The sequence below is a fragment of the Elephas maximus genome, chromosome 1 (genome assembly GCF_024166365.1).
Source record: "Elephas maximus indicus isolate mEleMax1 chromosome 1, mEleMax1 primary haplotype, whole genome shotgun sequence".
Lineage (NCBI taxonomy): Eukaryota > Metazoa > Chordata > Mammalia > Proboscidea > Elephantidae > Elephas > Elephas maximus.
The window spans coordinates 18,605,372-18,629,242 of NC_064819.1; the positions used below are offsets into that span (position 1 = coordinate 18,605,372).

General features: G+C 37.1%; 1 protein-coding gene across 8 annotated transcripts in view; it reads right to left on the reverse strand.

Moving 5' to 3' along the window:
- The window catches only part of DLG1 (discs large MAGUK scaffold protein 1), a 271,624-nt gene that overhangs the window by 22,186 nt on the left and 225,567 nt on the right, over nt 1-23,871 (reverse strand). For 3 of the 8 annotated variants that reach the window (XM_049879841.1, XM_049879832.1, XM_049879805.1), the window contains 5 exons: nt 22,327-22,360; nt 9,524-9,565; nt 6,976-7,026; nt 5,604-5,705; nt 5,162-5,334 (listed from right to left, as the gene is read on the reverse strand). In XM_049879841.1, the coding sequence (XP_049735798.1) occupies nt 5,162-5,334; nt 5,604-5,705; nt 6,976-7,026; nt 9,524-9,565; nt 22,327-22,360 (402 nt within the window). Of the gene's footprint in view, nt 1-5,161; nt 5,335-5,603; nt 5,706-6,975; nt 7,027-9,523; nt 9,566-22,326; nt 22,361-23,059; nt 23,160-23,871 lie in introns of all 8 variants that reach the window. The other 5 variants (XM_049879784.1, XM_049879814.1, XM_049879774.1 and 2 more) reach the window with 2 other exon arrangements.

Sequence of the window (23,871 nt, forward strand, 5' to 3'; positions counted from 1 at the left end):
CATAGCTGTCCATATATATATGAGGATCTATTTCCAGATTCTCTCTTCTGTTCCATCAACCTATTTGTCTACCTTTATGCCAATATTCCACTTTTTTTTGATTACTGTAACATTATAATAAATTTTGAGATAAAGTAGTCTTAGTCCCATAACTCTGACATTTTTCCAAGTTGTTTTTGGCTATCCTAGGTCCTCTGCATTTCCCTATGATTTTTAGAATTAGCATGACATTTTCTACAAAAAGACCTAATGGGATTTTGATTGGGATTGCACTGAGCCTAAAGTTCAATTTGGAGAAAACTCACATCTTATATTGAGTTTTCAACCCATGAACATGGTGTATCTCTCCATTTACTTATGCGTGTCTTCTTTAACTTCTCTTAGCAATGCTTTGTAGTTTACAGTGTTGAGGTTTACACAATTGGTCATTGCTGGTACACAGAAATGCAAGTGAATTTCGTATAAAGACCCCGTATCCTGCAACCTTGCTAACCTCACTTATTAGTTTTGGTAGCTTTTTTGTAGATTCTATCAGACTTTTTGGAAACCCTGGTGGCATAGTGGTTAAGTGCTACGGCTGCTAACCAAAGGGTCAGCGGTTCAAATCCTCCAGGTGCTCCTTGGCAACTCTATGGGGCAGTTCTACTCTATCCTACAGGGTCGCTATGAGTCGGAATCGACTCGACGGCACTGGGTTTGGTTTTTTGGTTTTATCAGACTTTTTACACAATCATGTCACCTGCAAATAAAAACAAAATAGTCTTCCTCTGCAATCTAGATGCCTTTTCTTTCTTTCTTTCTCTAGACTCACTGTACTGGCTAGGACCTCTAGTATAATGGTGAAAACAAGTGGTGAGAACGGACATCTTTGGCATACGCTGATCTTAGGGTGAAAAAACTGAGTTTTTTACCATTGAGTATGATGCTAGCTGTAGGTCTTTTGTAGAGGCTTTTTATCAGTTTGAGGAAGTTCCCTTCTATTCCTAGTTTGCTGAGAGTTTTACATCAAGAATGGAGGCCGAATTTTTCAAGTGCTTTTTTTGTTATCTATTGAGATGATCATATGGTTTCTTTTTTTTAGTTTGTTAATATGTTGAGTTATACCGATTTTCTAATGTTAAATCTACCTCGCGATTATTGGACAAACCCCACTTGGTTATGATATCATTTTTATATAAAGTTCATTTGCTAAAATTTTATTTAGAGTTTTTGTGTTAATGTTCATGAGGGATATTTACCTGTAGTTTTCATTTTGTAATGTCTTTGTCAAGTTTTGGAATCTAGGTAATGTTGGAGTCACAGAATGAGTTTGGAAGTATTTCCTCCTTTTCAATTTTCAGGTATAAAATTGTTACTACTTCTTTCTGAAATGTTTCATAGAATTTATCAGTGAAGCCATCTGGGCTTGGGAGTTTTCTATCAGGGAAGGTTTTAAAATACAAATAAATTTCTTTAATAGATATAAAAAAAAAATAGGGCTATTCAAATGATCTATTTCTTCTTGAGTAAGCTTTAGTAGTTTGTATCTTTTAAGGAATTTGTCCATTCCATTAAAACTGTTGAATTCAGTGCCATGAAGTTGTTGCTAATATTCTCTGATTATCATCTTAGTATCTGCAGATTCTGTCACCTTTCTATTGGCAATTTTTTCCTTATTAGTCTGGATAAAGTTTTATTCATGATTTTAATCTTCTCAAAGAACCAGCTTTAGGTTTCACTGGTTTCATCTCCTGTTTTCTGTTTCATTAGCTTCTGCTCTCATCTTTATTATTTTCTTTCTTCTACTTACACCACACAATTTCTGATTTATTAATTTAATAATTTTTGTTGTTGCTGTTGGGAATTAACACAGCAGAACATGCAACAATTCAACAATTTTTACATGTACAATTCAGTGACACTGATTACATTCTTTGAATTGTGCAGCCATTCTCACCCTCCTTTTCTGAGTTGTTCCTCCTCCATTAACATAAACTTGCTGCACCCTAAGGTTCCTATTTAACGTTTCAAGTTGCTGTTGTCCATATGATACCATACAGTTAGACCTTAAAAGAACGCAATGCTCAAGGCAGACATTCTTTACTACTTAAGCTGAACTACTGTTTGGTTTTAAGAAAACTTTAGGGGATATTTTTGGTTTATGGTTTAAAGGTGATCTCAGGGCAACAGTTTCAGAGGCTCATTCAGCCTCCATGGCCCATAAAGTCTGGAGTCTGTGAGAATCTGAAATTGTGTTCTACATTTCCCCCCTTCTGATCAAGATTCTTCCCATGGAATCTTTGGTAAAAATGTTCCATAACGGTAGCTTGGCACGATCCAGTTGTGATCTCGTGGCAAAGGGGGGGCAGTTGTTCATAGAGACAATAAGCCACACATTCCATTTCCTTCTCCCATTCCTGACTCTCCTTCTTCCTCCGTTGCTCCAGGTGAATAGAGACCAATTGTTATACTTTGGATGGCCATTTGCAAGCTTTTAAGACCCCAGGCACTGTCCAGTGAGGCAGAAGAGAAGCACTAAGCACGTTACTAGGCCAATTAACTGGGATGTCCCATGAAACCATGACCCTAAATCTCCAAACCGAGGAACCAAATTCCATGAGGTGTCTGGCTGTACATAAGCAGCCTCGGTAGCTGCTCTTTTTCTTTGTCATTGTTGCAAATATATTACACAACTTTTGTCAGTTCAACTTTTTACACGTCTACAACTTATTGACAGCAATTACATTAACTGGCTGTGCAGCCCTGCCTTTAATCAACGTGACTGTCGCATTGCTATAAACCAAAACTCAGTACTCCATCAGCAACAATGCCCCTTTTTCCTCCTCCCTTCCGTCCCTAGCAACCACTAATAAACTTTGGTCTCTATACATCTGCCTGTTCTTGTCTTTTTATGTAAGAAAGGTCATGCAATATTTTTCCTTTTTGGGATTAACTTATTTCACTCAGCATAATGCCTTCAAGCTCCATCCACGCTATAGCATGTATCAAGATTTCATTTCTCTTACTGGCTGAACAGTATTCCGTTACATGTATGTACCACATTTTGTTTATCTGTTCATCCACTGATGGGCATTTAGGTTGTTTCAACCTTTTGGCTATTGTGAATAGTACTGCAATGAACACTGGTGTACAAGTATCTATCTGAGTCTCTGCTTTAAACTCTTTTGGGCATATACCTAGAAGTGAAATTGCTGGGTCATATAGTAGTTCTGGAAACCCTAGTGGTGTAGTGGGGTTAAGGGCTATGGCTGCTAACCAAGAGGTCGGCAGTTCGAATCTGCCAGGCGCTTCCTGGAAACTCTATGGGGCAGTTCTACTCTGTCCTACAGGGTTGCTATGAGTCGGAATCGATTTGATGGCAGCGGAGTTAGTGGGTTAACTAACAGTGTAATATTTCATACTGACCATGTTAATTAGGTCTTAATCCTTTATAAGTATTCTCTTTATCTGTTTTGTACTGAAAGTGGTGTTAAGGGTACCTCTCCCTTTCTTTTTACTCTTTTCTCCCCTGAAGAGATGCCCTTCTAAAATTACCTCCTCTTGAGGCCTCTCTGTGCTCTTAAATCCCTTCCCTATTCTACCCATGACTCTTCAATACTTTTGCACTTAGGGTGGATTCCTCTTTCTGGTAGTGATTTTAGATCAATCTTAGGCACAGAGCTTGCTCTTCTTTCTTCATGCAAGGTTTCCCAGACTTTCCTTGTACTCTACAAGGTTTGGAGGAGGAACACAAAAAATAGTTTGCTGGGACTTCGTTTTTACGTTTCTATTTATCAGTAATTTTAAGTGTGGATATTGTTTGCCTTCTAGACAGTATCTTCTACAGATGGGTTTTTAATTTTTTTTTTTCAAGAAATAAAACATTACAAAAAAAAAAAGTGAAAAAAAGCTCCAGTTTACTCCCCTTTCCGCTTCCTCCCAAAGGGAGACCACTGGGTAGTGGCTGTAATATACCTGAAGTAGATGTATTATTCCCATGCATGTTTTTATGTTTACTAAGTATGTACATATCCTTTGCAACCTGATTCAATCAATATTATAATTTTGAGATTTATCAATGTGGATATGCCTAATAAGTATGCTAGTTTATCCACTTTAACTATTGTATTCCAATGCATAAATAAGTTATTCTTTTCCCTTTGTTGATTCCAATTTTTCACTATTATAAAGTGCTATGATGGAAACCTGTATCCGTGATCCTCATGTGTAAGTCTCTACTTAGACAGCAAGAAGTAGAGCTTCTGGGTCATAGGGTATACACATTTTTATATATTTCCAGGCTGTTCTCAAAAAATACAACATCTAAGGTTTTCCATTCCCCCACATCCTTGTCATCACTTGTAAAACATTTCAGCTCTTTCAATTTTTAAAAACTAACCAATATTTACTAACCCTCTTTTACAGAAAGTAGCACTGACAGATGGAAAAACTGACATGCTGAATTACTTCTGCTTTATATTTTGTATGTATTTCATGATTGAGCCTTAAACTACTAGTTCTGAAGGTATAAAATAATTTGATGTTGGTTTTCTAGGCCCAAAGAATGCTTATGCTTAGCCATGTAGCTATAGTACACTGTTTTGGTATTATGATAAAACTGCCTTAACCCAAAGTTAATATATCATCAGACTACTGTCAAGGATGCTTCCAGAAAATCTGTTGCTGTTACACTGTTGTTGAGGATTTCATACAATGTCTTGTTCTTAAATGAAAACTCAGAGGAGAAAATTTTCTCTAGTCTTAATACCAGGAACAACTCTTCTCCCGAACATCTGGTTCACTTTAACTGATGGACACTGCTGATCTTAGTTTTCTTAGTTATGTCAGATGTTAGGCTAGGGCCCAAACACGAGGTCTATCTCTAACAAACATACAGGACCTTAAAATAATAACCTCCCCTCTTAGAAAGATTAACCATGTCATCTCTATTCTCATTTTCATCATCAATCTTCTTTACCTACTTTTTCTTCTATGGTTTTTTCTAAACTACCTAAAATTAAATACAGCATAATGAATTCATAACATTAATAAAAATATTGCCCCATCATCTACCCTATTTTTTTCATAAATAAGAACTCAATGCATCTACCCCATCACTCTTTCAAATGCTTAAAGGCGTAGCTGATTAGAAACTATATTCTGGCATCACTCTGATGCTTACCTTTTCTGCTACTTCTCGTACAGACTGAACACTTGTTCCATACAGATGGTTGTTATATTGGCCAGCTTCAATGAATTTATGTTCCTGAATATCTTTTTCCATCTGTTCTCTTGAAGTCACAAAATGATAATCTCTTCCATCTACCTCATAATCTCGTTTTGGTCTAGTTGTATCTTTAATAGAACAGAATTTGGGCAAGGGTTTAATATTTAAAAAAAACAAACAATGAATCAATTTTCTAATTAAACCATTTTTTGGTAAAGTTCAACACGGCAGAGATTAACTTCAATTTGAAAAAGAGACAATAACATGGAAGATGAAGGAGTAACTGATAAAATGACTAAGGATAAACCATTAAAGAACGGGAATATTTATTTTTACTACAAATAATGACAGAGATTGTTTAGAGCGATAATTATGGGGTTTTGTTTGGGTTACTCACGAGGAACACATGATCCAAATTTGTCAGGAAATTCTGAGATCAAGTCATCATTTATCCTGTCTTTCATAGGTCCCAATATGATCACTGGTCGAGTATAATTAACTAAAAAGATAAACCCCATATCAAAAGGCATAAACGCTCAAAAGATAATCAGTGTATCTTATTTCACTAGAAAATAAAATAGCCTTAACTCTTTTTTATTCTTCTTTCTCCACCTCCCTCTACCACCAAAGATATCTTAAATTTGCTACTTCACAAATCTTTACTAAAATCCTAAACTTAAGTTAGTCTCCTTAAGTCAATTACACACTTGATAATTCAACCAAGTTAAACTCAGCATTTTAGCAGATGCTTCTATACATTGTTAACATCATCTCATTATAAATGAAAACATGAAACACAGTGTTTTACTGATGTGTCCCCAAGTAGAACTGTAGGGAAGCAGTGCAAAAGACAAAAAAGAAATTGGGTGTAGGAAGTGATGTAATAACAGTAGTGATCTAGAAAGATGATCTAATAAAAATGTATACATCGGACTGAAGGGGATCATGCCAGAAGCAGGGAAAAGGGCAGTGAGAATTGGAACATTGTGGTAAGAGGGATTAAAAGGAAGCCGTAAGGAAGAAATACATGAAATAGAATAAATAGGACCTAGAAACTAACAAAAAAAAATTTTTTTTTTTTTAGAAACTGACTGACGAGGGGGATGAGGAACGGAGAAAAGGCCAAACATGCCTCTAAGATTTTGAACACAGGTTACTGGAAGGACAGTGATGCTATTAATGAAAACTGCAAAGAAACTGATTAAGAAATAAAGCATCAATGTAAGCAGCTCGTTATTCCAACATTCAGATGTACTGTGGGCTCAACCATGTTTCATAAAACCAATACAAATACAGACAGTCCCCCGGATGACAGACGAGTTCCATGCCTATGTCTGTCTTTAAGACAAATTTGTATGCAGGTCACAACAGTTAGATCAGTTTGTATCTAATGTCAATTAGTCCAATGTTTGTGTTAGTATGTAGTATATGTTTCTATGCATAAAAAAATTAAATACTTCCAGATTGATGCAACACATCTTTAACATAATAATACAGTAATAATAATAATGTTTTGCTGCACATTGCAAAGTAGCACCTATTTGTTATTACAAATCATTGTATGTACCTCAAATTTTTTAATATAATAGGCTTTACAGTGATTAGTTAGTAACTATGGGTTGTACGTAAGTCGGACGTTTGTAACCCAGGGACTGCCTGTAGTAAAATTCAAATATAAACTTTGTTTTTAGGTAGCAGCTAGACCTATTTTCCAAACTAAGAGTTATATTTTTCAAGAACATTGCAAAACATCAACAGGCTTAACAAACCTTCTTGTTGATTCACTGGCTCATAAGATAAGACATATTCTTCTTGACCACCTATTAGAAAGTTAAAACACAGATGAGAAAAGTTGCAAAGATAATTAGTATTAATATGATTCTTCATACATAACATATAAATTGCTAGGACTTTGCTGAGAAAATGCTGAAGACGTAGAAAATGTTATTTTACTTGGTAATTATGAAAAAATTCAGTAAAAAAAAGTGAAATTATTCTCATAAAAATAAGTTTGATAAATGTAAAAACAAAATATATTTATTTAGTAATGAGCGTTCTGTTATTCTGTGTTTGAAGATTATCATCAAATCTATTTAAAATCTTCATTTGTGCTGTCAAGTATGTACTTTTAATTTTTTATTCATATGCTTTTAGGTACTTCAAGAATTTAAGAACAACTAAACCTTTAAAAGAGTAATACTTTAAAATGAGCAGTTTGACACATAAGCATATTAGGCAATTTACTGCTATAAGCCTGCACTACTTTTTTGGTCCCACCAAGTATAATCTTTAACAGAGTCTATATAAAAAAATTTATTATTATTATTTTTTTCATTTTATTTAAAAAATAAATATAATTAAAAATTAAAATTGAAGTCCCTGGGTGGTCAAATGGTTAACTTGTTTGGCTGCTAACCAAAAAGTCAGAGGTTTGAGTCCACCCAGAGGCGCCCTGAAGGAAAGGCCTGGAGATCTCCTTCTGAAAAGGGAGTCACTGAAAGCCCTAGAGCACAGTCCTTCGCTGACACACATGGGGTCGCCAAGAGAGAAAACTGATTTACAATAAAAAATCATAAACGCAAAGGAAAAATAATGGTCTCTATTTCACTGATTAAAAAAACTCACCAGTTATTCTAAGAAATCATTAATTTATCTCTTTAAAAAATAACACTTAAAGTGAGTTAAAAATAGCTGAGAGAAAACAAAATCTTTGCCCTCCAACAAAATCAATCACACAGACAGTGAAGGAGGTAACATATTTTGCTTTCATCTTAAAAGCACTTTAAAGGTTAAATTAAAGCCTCTGAAGTATATTCAGAGGACAAATTAAAGGTTTAGAGCTTAGGAAATATTCTAAATAAAAATGTCTACAAATTATATTTTTGACCCAGGGAAAAGAACTAGAAGAGTTGAAAACTCCAGTTCTTCAAAAAAGAAACACACACACACACACACACACACAAATGTGTAGAAAACAAGCTAGGAGAGACTGTGTTAATTCAAACGGTTTAATGACAGAAACTGCTATTGGCTAATGTATTCGAGGATTTTCTCCTTGATTACCAAGATTCCAGAAACAGCCTTTCCACTAAATTTGTCTTTGATTTATACTGTATGTATGCAGCTGTATAGATCTTCTAAGCATATACCTTGGCACTGAGTATTTTTCCTGCTTTAAAAGTGCACTTGTTTTTAAGTTTGTTGTTGTAGTATATAGAACAGATAGTTTACACTGCTTTTAAAATCACTGTATGCAAAACATCGTTTACATATTAGTAAAAACATGCAACTTGACTAATCCACACCTTAAATAAGTCATGCGAATAAGTGGTGAGACAGTATACTTTCAGTACCTCTTTTTAGTCTAGAAAGCCACTTGACTACTCTATAATGGATTCTGGTTATAAGGTAATACAATGCTGAACTATAAGAAATCACATTCCCACAGCCCCCTCAAAAAAAGTTAAGTAAATGTTACGCAGAAAAAAATAACAAGCAACCAAATAAATGAGGGTTAAAAGTATATATTGTCAACATGAGAAGATATTAGAGACTGATACTGGTATTAACAGGATGGACCTTTTGAACAACCATACTCATCTGTAATCAAGATTACTTTCATATTAGACAGCAGAAAAAAAAAAAGGTAAGAGAAGCAATTTTAATTTTTAAGGTGCTACAACTGATAATATTTATGTATTCTGCCCTCCTCCTACCCCAACTGTTTAAAAACTCCACATGCTTGTATAGCTCACTTAATAATACCAAGAATGTAATATAAAACATCAACTGGCAAAACAAATCAGTATTACTGTGTGAGCAGCTGTTGAAAATGATGAAAGTTCCTCTATCCCTTCTTTATAGTCACCAAGAACTAGTAGTAAATAATGACTTCACCCAAGGCAGTATTGGTGAAATACAAAAAGGGGAACTGAAGCTAATTATAATTTAGCATTACTAAAAAATGTTTTAATGTTCATGGGAAGAACAGTTACTAAAGAAAACAAAAATATAAGTGTTCCCTCATTTAACTAGGTATTCACTTCTTATAAAACATACACACGTACACAAACGTATTGTGCACACAAATAGCACTGTTTGTAAAAAGAATCTTAGTAGTTCATTAAAATCTTGGAAATCAACTTTTATATACTGAGTATTATTTTATTTCAAGTACAGAATTTTACTTGGCTTTCCTTGATTTTAAAATATTAAGCATCTAATTTTCAGTTTTAGAATACATTACTAAGAAAAAAAATCTTTGGTTTGTTTTTGAAATTACTAGAGATTACAAAAGAAAAAACTGAGAACACTTACGGTAACTACTTTCACTATCGCTGGCATTAGAAGTTACATGCTCTGAGATCGCAGGACGATGGAAAAATAAGGAAAACACAGAGTCATGAGTTTAAAAAGCAAAGTTGATAAAAGCAAATTATCAAAATAAAAACAAGCTGACATTACAAAATGTTGAGATATAAACCATATAACCAAAGAACTTTAAAAAGCATTTTTTATTTTCTTTGAAAAGTTTACTTTTTAAAAATAAATATGAATTAGCAAGAAAAAAACCTGTAATTAAGGACAATGCCTCATTTTTGTGTAACACATGAACACAATCTGTATTACAAATAGCACGTAGAATATGACAAAGGGGCAAAATGATCCTAAATTAGTCCAACTGCAGATGTAAAACCTAAAAAGGGATATCAGCACCATATAATTTAGTTTATGAAACAGTAATGACTGACAAGAGAGACAAGTTACATCTGAGCAAATACCCATTTTAATGAAAGAATGTCTTTGTAACTAAAAATAAATAGATGATCTTGTTTTTAGTCCAGCTTCTTTCTTGTTCCTGAAGTAAAATGAAAATCCATGTTTCTGACAATGTAGAGACAAAGCATTAAAAAACAAATTTTTTTTAGATGTTATAAATTCAGGTGCCTCAAAAAAATAAATCAAATGGAAGGGAGTTCCAGACAGTGGGATTACATTTGAAAACAGACTAATAATTTTACTTGTAGAAAAAAACAAAAGAAACCCATAAAAATATCCATGGGAGAGAGGGAAACCCAAAATTTCTCATGTCACAGAAAGAAAAAAAAATTTTTAAGTATAAGAAAAAAGTCTGAGGATAAACATCTGCCATAATGTATCACCCACAGTGACCCTAAAATCAAGCAGCCCTACTAAAAAGCACAGAGAATGGTAAAACTTAGATTTGAAATGAAGAAACCCATTTTCAAATGAACTGCTGTCATGGTGAAAAATAAGTTAGTCTATAACCTGCAAAAACAAGATGTAACTTTCTTAATCATGATTGTGTATATTTTAAATAAAGCCGGGACTTTAAAAATTCTAAGGCTAATACATAACAAGCACATGTGAAATAGTGTCTTAAAAATATATATACATTTAAAAACTTCTTTCCATGTTACCACAGACTTCAAAGCAATCACTTAAAATTGACAGTCTATTGAATTGATGAACCATGATTTACTTACTATTTATTATTCAGATATTTTAGTTCGCTTTATTTTTTACAAACAGCATAAATTCTTACAAATGCCTTAATTTATATAGCTTTTTGGCACTTAAGCTATTTTTTAAAAAGTTCATTCCCAGAAGTAGGAATGTCACATAAAAAAAAAAGTTCTTAAGTTTATATTAGTATTGGTGTTAAACACTCTGCAATCTCTAATTTGTTTAAAAAAAAAAAATTACTGCAATGGGGTGAGAGCAAGGGACAGGCAAGAGTATAAACAAAACCATGAGTTGATCATTATGGATACTGAGGAAAGGAACACTTGTGGGGTTTCTTTTACCATTCTTCCATTACTGCCTTTGTCTGACACATCAGACAATAAAAAATTAAAGTTACTACAATTTCTTTTCTAGGATTTCTCGTATTCATTTTGCGTTCCCTAGCAGCTACTGAACGATCAAATTCTCCAGGTTCTTTCAAGGATCCATTTACTTAGTCCTCTATTCTAAAAGCTGGCTACTTAAAGTATGGCCCTTGGAACAGCACCACCATAATCATCACTTCAGAATTTATTAGACAGGTAAAATGTTTTTTTCCTGATAATTAAAAAATCTTCAAGGCACTTCACAAAAAGATGATAACCAAATAGCCAATAAAAAGGTATTCAACTTCATTACTTATCAGTGTAAATTAAAACCCCAATAGTTATCTCTACAAGTCCCCAGAATGGCTAAAATGGGAAAAAAACAAAACAGACATGTCAAATGTAGAGACGGATATGCAGCAACTGAAACATACTGGGGGTGGTGGAATACGTCAACTGGTACAACCACTTTGGAAAACTATCTGGCAGTACCTAGTAAATCTAAACACACACACACACACACCCACCCACCTATAATCTAACTATACCTTTCCAAGGTATATCCCCAACAGCAATGCATATGTTCACCAAAAGACATGTACAAGAATGTTCAAAGCAACACTACTTGAAATAGCTCCAAACAGGAAACAAGACAAAATCTCCATCAATAGTAGAATGAAAAAATTAGAAGCCAAAATGTCCGTCAACAATAGAATGAAAAAATAAACTGTGGTATAGTCATACAACCCCCAAGCTGAACAACTCAGGAAGCATCAAAAGAAGATGGAAGGAATACACAGAGTCATTATACCAAAAAGTACCGGTCGACGTTCAGCCATTTCAGGAAGTGCGATATGAGCAAGGACCAATGGTACTGAAGGAAGAAGTCCAAGCTTCACTGAAGGCACTGGCAAAAAACAAGGCTCTAGGAATTGACAGAATACCAATTGAGATGTTTCAACAAACAGATGCAGCTCTGGAAGTACTCACTTGTCTATGCCAAGAAATTTGGAAGACAGCTTCCTGGCCAAGTGACTGGAAGAGATCTATATTTAAGCCTATTTCCAAGAAAGGTGATCCCACCAAATGCGGAAATTATCCAACGATATCATTAATACCACATGCAAGTAAAATTTTGCTGAAGATCATTCAAAACCGGCTGTAGCAGTGTATCAACAGGGAACTGCCAGGAATTCAAGTTGGATTCAGAAGAGGATGTAGAACCAGGGATACCATTGCTAATGTCAGATGGATACTGGCTGAAAGCAGAAGATACCAGAAAGATGTTTTCCTCTGTTTTGTTGACCATGCAAAGGCATTCGATTGTGTGGATCATAACAAATTATCAATAACACTGTGAAGAACGGCAAGCCCAAAACACTTAATTGTGCTCATGAGGAACCTGTACATAGATCAAGAGGCAGTTGTTCGAATAGAACAAGGGGATACCATGTGGTTTAAAGTCAGGAAAGGTGTGCATCAGGGTTGTATCCTTTCACCATGCCTATTCAATCTGTATACTGAGCAAATAATTCAAGAAGCTGGACCATACGAAGAAGGACAGGGCATCAGGATTGGAGAAAAACTTATTAACAATCTGCGTTATGCAGATGACATAACCTTGCTTGTTCCTTGAAGCATTACTGAAGAAGATCAAAGATCACAGCCTTCAGTATGGATTATACCTCAACATAAAATAAAAAATCCTCACAACGGGACCAATAAGCAACATCATGATAAACGGGTAAAAGATTGAAGTGTCAAGGATTTTATTTTACTTGGATCCACAATCAACACCCATGGAAGCCGCAGTCAAGAAATCAAAAGATGCATCGCAATGGGCAAATCTGCAGCAAAAGATCTCTTTAAAGTGTTGAAAAGCAAAGATGTCACCTTGAAGACAAAGGTGCACCTGACCCAAGCCATGGTGTTTTCAATTGCCTCCTAAGAATGTGAAAGCTGGATGATGACTAAGGAAGACCAAAGATGAACTAATGCCTTTGACTTGTGTTGGAGAAGAATACTGAATATACCATGGACTGTCAAAAGAACGAACAAATACGTCTCAGAAGAAATACAACCAAGATGCTCCTAAGAAGCAAGGATGGTGAGACTACGTCTCACATACTTTGGACATGCTGTCAGGAGGGATCAGTCCCTGGAGAAAGACATTATGCTTGATAAAGCAGAGGGTCAGAGAAAAAGAGAAAGACCCTTAATGAGACAGACTGACACAGCGGCTACGACAATGGGCTTAAGCATAACAATGACTGTGAAGATGGCGCAGGACCAGGCAGTGTTTCATTCTACTGTACATGGGGTCACTATGAGTCGGAACCGACTCGATGGCACCTAACAACAACAACAACAAATATTTATACAGTGTTGTATTATTGCAGCACTGAGAGAACAAGCCACTGCTACATGCAACATCTGGCATCAATCTCAAACATAACACTGAGTGAAAGAAGCTAAACTCTATGAGTCTATTTATATAAAGTTCAAGAACAAAATTACTATGCTATTCCAGGTCAGGATAGGTCCACCCTTTGGGTTGTGTGATTGGGAGGGGGCAGAAGAGCTTCTGAGGTGCTGGCAAGAAATGTCCTCATTATTGATCTGGGTGCTGATTATACAGGTAACCACAGCTTTGTGAAAATTAATCAGGCTACACACTTAGGGTTAACAGAGCTGTGTACTTCTCTGTACGTAATACTTCACTAAAAAAGTTGACTTATCAAAAAGTTCATTACTGAAATGTCAGAAAATAAAGAAAACAAAGTGCATCTCCTTTTATTCCTCTTCCTATGCATGTACAGATGTTTATAAATTGGAGACAATATACAGTTTCATATTTTTTCACTTACATTGTGAACATTTTTCCATATCATTATTTTTCGATATGATTTTTCAATGGCCACGTGTATAATATTATAAAGTATGTATTAATCATACTTCATTAAGCATTCCTTAACTATAAGACATTTAGATGGGTTTCAATTTTGTTTCTGAATAATATTAAAATGAACATCCTACTATAGAAACTTCTATCTGCATCTCTGATTACTTTCTCAGGAAAAATTCCCTGAGGGGGAACTGTTGTGTGCCACTGAGTTGATTCCAACTCAGCAACCCTATACGACAGAGGAGCACTGCCCATACGGTTTCCAAGGTTGTAAATCTCTACAGAAGCAGGCTGCCACATCTTTCTCCCATGGAGTGGCTGGTGGGTTTGAACTGCCCACCCTTTAGTTGGCAGCCGAGTGCTTAGCCACTGTGCCACCAGGGCTCCTTGAGGAGGAACTGTTGTGTGCTGTTGAGTGAATTCTGACTCAGAGCGACCCTACAGGACAGGTAGAACTGCCCCATAGAGTTTTCCAGGCTGTAATCTTTAAGGACGCAGTGCCACATCTTTCTCCCGTGGAGTGGCTGGTAGGTTTGAACTGCTGACCTTTCAGTTGGCAGCTCAGTGGTTAACCACTGTGCTAGCAGGGCTCCGTGAGGAGGAATTAGTGGGGTCAAAAGATATGCTTTTCCAGAAAGGTTGTACTATTTTTTCCATTCCTTTGTAAGAAAAGTCTTCCGAGAAGATGGATAAAACAAACTACCATTTTGTTTATTGATCGCTAGGGACATTAAACACATATATATATGCTTATTTCATTTGCTTATCTTTTGAGCACTCCGTCCGATCTTTTGTCTAATTTTCTGATGGAGAATTAGTCTGTTTATTACTGATCTATCGGAAATTTATAGTGTAAGGATATTATCTTTTTGACATACATGGGAAGGGTGGATGGCGCCAAGACAGCAGCTTAGTCTGATGCACCATACCATCCCTTTATAGCAAAGAGAAACCAAGTGAAACAGACGCAGATGACAATGCTGGAACCATGAACATTAAAAAGGAAGGATACAGAGCCGAGTCGAACACCAACTGGAAGAAGAAACTGAATGAATGTGGCGAATAAGGAGTGACACAGAGTGGAGAGACTCTGCCAGCCATCCCGGCACAGTGTAGCCACCTTGAGACAAAGCAAGTAGTGACCCCAGCGGAAGAATACAGGAAATCAATAGCATGGCACCTCCAACTAGAGACAAACTATATAGAAACACCTGGAGGGAGGCAATGCGAGTGGATCATCAACCAGATCCAAGGAAGAAAAACTCAGAAAGGAGGGTAAAATATACAGAGATCATAATGCCCACACAGCAGGGAGGGAGCCAGGAACCAGAGTAAGGTATACTCACAAATGGCAGCCCTAGAATACCGGGCCGAGTGGTGTGTACAAGGTGGCAGATCTGCAGAATGCTGCTGGGAGGTCACCTACCCGCTAGGACTCCGGGCGTCCCACCCCCTTCTTGCACTTGGCTGGGGGCAGGCCCCGACCACTGGGTGAAGCAGATAGGATGTACCTGGGGACCCATGACAGTCGGCAGGAGAGGGGCACTCTCCCTCCCTCTTGACTGGAGGTGGAGGAGGGTCCCATGCCGTGACCACCCTGCCTGACTAGGGATCCTAAGACTAGCATCCCCTACCCCACTCCTGGTGAGGCGGCGAACGCACAACCGTGTGCCTGCCCACCGCTCACCTCTCCTTCACCTGACCCACTGAAGGTCAGCGTCACTGTGACTGTGCTTGAGCCCACCTATTGCTCATTCCCACCTGACCTGGTGGTAGGTGGTGCCAGTGCCACCATATATGTGCCCGACTGTCACTCATCCGACCTGGTCAGAGGAAGAGGCTGCATGGCTGGCCGTTGCTCACCCCCTCCACTTGATCCTGTGGAGGTGGCGCCAGTGTCACTGCCCGTCACTCACCCCCCTCCCCACCCGGCCCAATGAGGGGTGGCACCTGCAACCACGCTTGCACCTGCACCTGCCTGTCGCTCAACCCCCGCCCCACCCAGCCCAGCAAGCAGCGGCACCAGTGCGAGTGCGCCTGGCCAGTGCTCACCCTTCCACCCATCCGACCTGGTAAGAGGCAGTGCCAACATACCACACACGAGCCTGCCCATCATTCATTCCCCCACACGTCCCAGTGAGAGGTGATGCCAGTGTGACTGTGCCTGTGCACTTGCCCAACACTCAACCCCCTCCTTCCCCCAACCTGGTGGGAAGTGTGACAGGGCCACTCCTACCACCCCATCCACTGGACAAGTGCCAATGCCCACTTCTGCGCCATTGGAATGACAACACACAGCAGCCAATGCCTGCCCAACCTGCCCTTGGCTGCCCTGTAAGACCGGCGAACAGAGGCCTGCACCCATACACTCACCTGCTGCCTCACTCACCCAGACTGAGTGAGTGCTCCAGTGTGACCACGCTAGGGATCAGAGTAGTATGCACACCCTGTCTGCCTGGGTATATCAAAACAAAAAATCACAATGCAGCAAACATACAATTAATAAATAAATATTGTAATACCTTAATGCCTCAGAGACAACAGACAGTATCAAATTATATAAAGAAGCAGGACAAGATGGCTCCAGCAAGTGACCAAAATGAAGAATCAGAAAACCTTCCTGAGGAAGAAATGACAATGGAACTACCTGATAAAGAATCTGAAAGACTTAAATATAGGGTTCTCCAAGATATCAAGGAAAACACAGACAAAAACAAGGAAAATACAGACAAAATCAAGAAAAGCACAAAGCCCTAGAAGAATTCAGGAAAACAACACAAGAACAAAATCACAAAATAGACAACCAGAAACCATATGAAAACAGTCACTAGAAATCAAGATTAACAATAAAATTTCACACAACTTCATAGGACATAAGAGCAGAAGTGAATCAATGGAGGACAGTTAGCAAAATAGAGGACAAAGCCACTGACACTGATATGCTTGAGGGATGATCAGAAAAAAGAAGAAAAATGAAGAAAGCCAAGAATTATGTGAGACGCTATTGATAGCAACAATTTACATGTGATCATTATTGCAGAAAAGGAGTAGGAAAAATAAAAACAAAACCACAGAGAGAACTGTTGTAGCTTTGCTGGCAGAAAACTTCCCTAATATCTTGGAAGACGAGAAGATATCCATCCAAGAAGCTCAAGGAACCCCATCCAGGACAGATCCCTTTGACATACATGGTACAAATATATTCTTCAAATTTTTAATTTTATGATGTTTGGCAACCACAGCTATTTCAAATCTCTCTAACCAAGTGTCATCTTTCTACTCACACATGCTTCCTCACAAAATGTATCACATCTCTTCTCTGTGTTCCCTAAATATTATTACGTCATGAATACCAAGGAATACTACTACTGTTACATCTTAACACAAATGAAATAGTCTCATTTTGGCACGTAAGAGCTCTGTATAACTCTGCTTAAATAAGATTTTAAGATGAAGAGAAAAGAGATAATATAAAAGGAGACCTATTATACCTGAGGAAGTTTTGAGATGTTCCACAAAACAGGAAGTGGTAAAAATTGACAAACTGCATATAAAAGACAGGCACAAACTCTGTCTGAAACCATACGTTATGATTTCACTGGAGTACCCTTATATGTCCACCAGGGATACCACTGCTGATGTCAGATGGATCCTGGCTGAAAGCAGAGAATACCAGAAGGATGTTTACCTGTGTTTTATTGACTATGCAAATGCACTCGACTGTGTGGATCATAACAAACTATGGATAACATTGCGAAGAATGGGAATTCCAGAACACTTAATTGTACTCATGAGGAGCCTTTACATAGATCAAGAGGCAGTTGTTCGGACAGAACAAGGGGATACTGATTGGTTTAAAGTCAGGAAAGGTGTGTGTCAGGGTTGTATTCTTTCACCATACCTATTTAATCCGTATGCTGAACGAATAATATGAGAAGCTGGACTGGGCATCAGGATTGGAGGAAGACTCATTAACAACTTGCATTACGCAGATGACACAGCCTTCCTTGCTGAAAGTGAAGAGGACTTGAAGCGCTTACTAATGAAGATCGAAGACCACAGTCTTCACTATGGATTACACCTCAACATAAAACAAAAATCCTCGCAACTGGACCAATAAGCAACATCACGATAAACGGGGAAAAGATTGAAGTTGTCAAGGGTTTCACCTTACTTGGATCCACAATCAACAGCCATGGAAGCAGCAGTCAAGAAATCAAAAGACGCATTGCATTGAGTAAATCTGCTGAAAAGGACCTCTTAAAGTGTTGAAGAGCAAAGATGTCACCTTGAAGACTAAGGGGCGCCTGACCCAAGCCATGGTATTTTCAATCACATCATATGCATGTGAAAGCTGGACAATGAATAAGGAAGACCAAAGAAGAGTTGACACCTTTGAATTGTGGTGTTGGTGAAAAATATTGACTATACCATAGACTGCCAAAAGAACGAACAAATCTGTCTTAAAAGAATCACAGCCAGAATGCTCCTTAGAGGCAAGGGTGGTGAGACTGCGTCTTACATGCTTTGGACATGTTGTCAGGAGGGATCAATCCCTGGAGAAGGACATCACGCTTGGCAGAGCACAGGGTCAACGGAAAAGGGGAAGATCCTCAACGAGGTGGATTGACACAGTGGCTGCAACAATGAGCTCAAGCGTAACAATGATTGTAAGGATGGCACAGGACCAGGCAGTGTTTCGTCCTGTTGTGCACAGGGTCGCTAAGAGTCGGAACTGACTCGACGGCACCTAACAACAACCACCACCCTTATATGTCCCCTCATTGAAGTTGCAAAAAGGCATTTTCTTTAGTGTTTAATATTAGAATATATTTTCTCATTTGTTCTAGTATAGCTGTATAAGCTGTGATTAATCTCTAGTCCTTAGAAAATGGTGCAGGCTGTGTTCAAAATACAGCTGAGAAGCCAGTTCTACTCTTAAAACATAACAAATACCCTAATACCTTACAACATGTTTTCCCCTATTCACAATAGGTGATCGAGAGCTTGACATGACGAACGCCATAATGATGCTCCAAGTAATCTCTAAACATTTTTTATTGCACCAGCTACACCAGTCTCTTCCAAAGGGGTGCAGAGCTCTCTCAACTCCTGTGGCCCTGGTCTTTCCTCTTTTTTTGTTCTCTTGAGAAATGGCCTTCAGCCTGCAAACCGACAAGAAGGCTCTCCGGCATCTTTAATCTGCAACTTACTTTCTTCTCCCTATCTCAGCCACAGTGGAACTGGCAAAACAGTTCCACTAGCCAAGAGATTCTTATGTGTGTTTTTCAGCCTGTTACAAATATACTGATTACAGTCTGGATGCCTGATATACATATCTCTAGTTTAATAGAGTTTTTTTAATAGTTGTTTTGTGATGTATAAGACCATCTGTGGACTACGTGCTCAAAACACTAGGTAACTGTGATCCTCCCCATGTAAAACCCTCCCATCAACCCTTTAAGGCAGACAGAATTTGGGAGAAATCTAACCCCCACCCCGTCTCTTGAATACCGGTATTCAATAAAGCCCTCTTACTGCTTACCTCCTCCTGTCTCAGTATTGGCTTTGCGGCAGGAGGCTCGAGCCTGTAATGTGCGTGTAACATCATGAGCTATATTTCCTTTTAGTCTCTGTTAAAGGACTCTTACTCAGTCCGCCTTCCCTCTACCTTGAGGTTTTTCAAAATCGCTTAGAATCTGCACAGGTTTCTATTTCCAGTTTTTTCACAAACTACGATAATTTAGTTGCATTCTCCCAGAGTTCCATTATACTCTAATTAGTTCTCTGTTAGTCAAAATTAAGTTTGAAAAAGCAATTATTTCATTGTTTCCTCTACTGTCAATAGAGCAAATCAATTAATTTATTTGACCCTCTTCTTTTCAGAATAAACCAAACCAAACCAAATCTGTTGCTGTCAAGTTGATTCCAACTCACAGTGGCCCTACAGGACAGAGTAGAGCTGCCCCATAGTGTTTCCAAGGAGTGGCTGGTGGATTCGAACTGCTGACCTTTTGTTCAGCAGCCAACTGTTAACCACTGTGCCGCCAGGGCTCCTTTTAGAATAAAGAACCACTGAATTTATGCCATTGAAAAGTATCCCATGGTATACTGTTTTTCTTGCTGCTCTTCAATTAAATATCCTATTTTTCATAAGGTATGTGAATTCATGTGAAGATGTACATCATTCTTGACATTCAGTGTTATTCCTCGTCTTTCCAACAGGTTTGTTTTTCTCTGGAATAATTCACCCTTCTAGTCTCAGTCTCTTCATGAGTCCTGCTCCAGTAAACAGGACTGAATGCCTACATCAGGTCATATTTATTTTCCTGTATTAAAATCTCAAGGGATTTTGCTTAGTTTATTCCCTATGTTCTTAACTTACAATAGAGATAATGGAGGCCACAAGTAATAAAATATCCTTGATCTACCTTTCTCAGTTTTATTCTATTGTATAGTAATGGGTACCTTACCACTGTTAGTCATCTGTTTTGTGTCATAACCTCCATTATATCCAATTTTAGAATTTTACTGATATTTTTCTCTCTCTCTCAACATTTTCCAATAAAATCTTCTTGATCTGATCATCAAGTTACTAGGTGAATAAATTCTTTCAGTTCCTATGAGACGAAGCACAGATGCCTATCATTCCAGGGTTCCTAGGTCACTGTCCAGAAAATCGTATCTTTTTAAAAAATGACAGTTTGGTAATCAGTTATAATTTCTCATCTTGTTTCTCTTCTCAAGTCCCAACCAGAGGTGAAAATACAGTGTGCTTAAGGTATAGTCAGTATCCAATTATTAGCCACCATAACAATATCAATATGTTATAAAACTTTATCAAAATTCTTCATCTAGTTCCTTTTTCTATAATTTTTCCATAGGTCTCTGTTGACTCAATTGCTAATAAAAACTGTGGGTCCGTTTGCTAATCCATACCGCTTCTAAAATATGTTACTGATGTCAAAATGAATTCTATAGCATTAACAATCTGTGGAAATATTTTTCAGTTTCGAAAATTTTCACTGATAATTTTTCCCAAATATAAGAGATGTAAAAAAAAAAAAAAAAAAAGCATCACTAGTAATGGGAAATGAGTGACCGGCGTCAAGTCCTTAAGAGGCACATGCAAAATAACAATGTGTCTAACAGAAATAATTCTCCATAGAGCTTATGGCCTTCAATCTAATACAAACTTTTAATACTTAAGGTTGAAATAAGAGTCATGTATCTATGCTTAAGATTAAAATTTCAGTATAAAGTTAGCATATGTCAGGAAAAAAATCTTCTGTGAAATTCAGTGTTTACTCCCGTAATCTTACGAAGTTAATATTAGCTATATCCTTAATGATTAATGAATTACAAAGAAATGTTTTTCAAATGTTTAATAATCAAAATGGAAAGAAACATCCAGAAAAAAATTTTAGCCTAAAAGATGACTTTGAGTCACTATTATCTAAAGACACTTAGCAAATTTTATTATTTCAGCCAAGATACCTGGTAAAGTTTCACATTTGAGCAACTTGAAAATATGTATCTTTAAAATTTTGTTTACTAAAATGAATTTTTGCTTCATTCATTCTAACACTTATCGAGTGCCTCCTCTACAGCAGATTCTGGACCAAGTTTTATATTAAGACTAAATACTGGCTAGAAAATTAAATATGAACAAAAAAAATAAAAGAGAGACATCATCTTGATTAAAGGAAAAACACAGGATAGTATTTCTTGTAATTCTTCTCATAGCCTATAACCTCTTTAAGAAAAGAGAGACACATTTTTTCCCCTTAAACAGATTGCTATTAGAACTTGAGGTCCGCAATTCTTCTTGTTTGATATTTAAGATCTGCTGTTTTCTACTTCTCCATTAGAGCAATGCTTTACTAACACAGAATTTAGGTGATTTGAAAATAAAGGGGGGGATTAAAGCTGCAAAGAAGCACTATTTTCATATTTTAATAACAACAGCAGTTAGTACTTTATTGTTTTAAAAATATATATAACACATTTTCCAATTTAACGTTTTCCACGTGTAGGTAGTACTATTTTCAAGAACTATTTCAAAAATTTTATATTAAAAATATCCCTAGCAAAAGTAACTGTCGTAAAAATTACAGAAAGGAAAATGTAATGATGAGTTTTTTATGTGACACGTGAAAAATGGAGCATAAGAAAAACAAAAGGTGTGTATTACAGAAATAAAAACCCCAAGCATGTCATTAACATGAAAAGTCTAAAGGCAACCTAAATCATACACCTCCTCATTACAGAAGAGCACTACCATGATTCTCAAAATGTGCCTGAAAAATGCAGGTCTGTAGATGGAGGTTAAAAAACAACTTGGGAGTATTTTGATCACTTACTCAGGCCTTTTGATCCCATGTCGTCAGGGATCTCCTGTAGAGAGTAGTCCCCAGAGAGCAAGCAATAAAAAGATAATCAAAGAAAATAGTTGTCAGTAATGTATAAAACTGTTGCTACAATAAGAGACAGTTCCAAGACCATTACAGGTGCACATATCTTAGAGTATTTTTGTAGATTTTTTCAAAGCCTGAAATGAGCTAGCAGCTAAATGCAACCTGCTGCTAGAATGGAAGGAGCTTGTTTTATCTTAGAGGCTGACTAGGGTAGAGAATCAGAATTTGAGACTATTTCTTGGTATTTTAGAAGTAAATTCAGATTGTCTGCATATATAATAACAAATAGAATAAACTGTAATGATTCCAGATGATCTAGTATCAAAGACTGGCAATGCTACACCTAGAAAGTATGAGCAGCTTCTGAGATGGCCATGTTTTCTCTCTAAAATATTCTTTGAGAGTATAAATGGTAAGCATTTCTCCTGAAAGTCCTCACATCAGAGAATTCTATTTTAAACATATTAACTTAAAAGTACTGTTTACTTAAGAATTCCTAAGATGCCAGAAAGAGTTAAGATTGGCATACAAACTAATGTATGCCTTTTAAGTTGCCCCTTGCTAAGACAATCAGTAACCTGTTGCAGCTCTTGAAACTGTCTCCATGGTAACAACCAACTGCAGGGCAGTAGGTCCCTCTACATTTATTCTCAGTTGGCCGCTGGATCCACATACTTACGGTCAGCATCACTTGTTTCCTGCTCACTCTGGTCCTTGTTCTTGTAGAAGGGAAATTTTCGGGAAAAGAGGTTCTTTTTACGCTTGTCATTGAATGACTGCTGAAGAAGAGAAGGAGGGGCAAAACAAAGGGATGTCTACTGTCTGTGTGTACAAAGGCCCAGACTAGCAGCTCTGTGGAAGCTGACTCCTGTGACCACAGTGTGCAGTTTGTATATGAATTTTACTTTAATCATATATAAAGTGTATTTCTGACTTTTGTATAAACGTCTCTAACATTTTACAACTGAAAATATTAAAAAATTTAAAGAGTGTAATTTAGTTATACCTAAAAATAAGGATTAAGTGCTACTTGACAAAAAAGACAAGAGTAAATAAGATTAGCTATTATTATAGTACAAACCAAGTTAACATTTATTTCTACTAATCCATTATTTTTAGAAAAATATCTAGGTACCAGGTGCTCTATAGGAAAAGTTACTTTAAATGTTACCCTGGTTGCTCAAAATTGTTTTTAGGCATTAGGTTATACGTACTCTTCATGTTCCTTTGGTTTGAGCAATTTTTTTCTGTGTGTTTGTGTGGTTCCAATGAACTCACAAAAAAGCCATCATTAGAAAAGAAAACAATTATGTGAAAATTTTTAGTGCTGAATATTCAAAAGCAAGCTTATTTTTGGAAAAGGAAAAAATATGTTAACTAAATGCCGACAGCATGAATCAGAAAATAAAAACTGGGAGGTCCATCAAGCATACGGAATTCAGGCACAGATTTATTGATGCCATCCAAGCCAAGAAATCGGGAACCACAGCT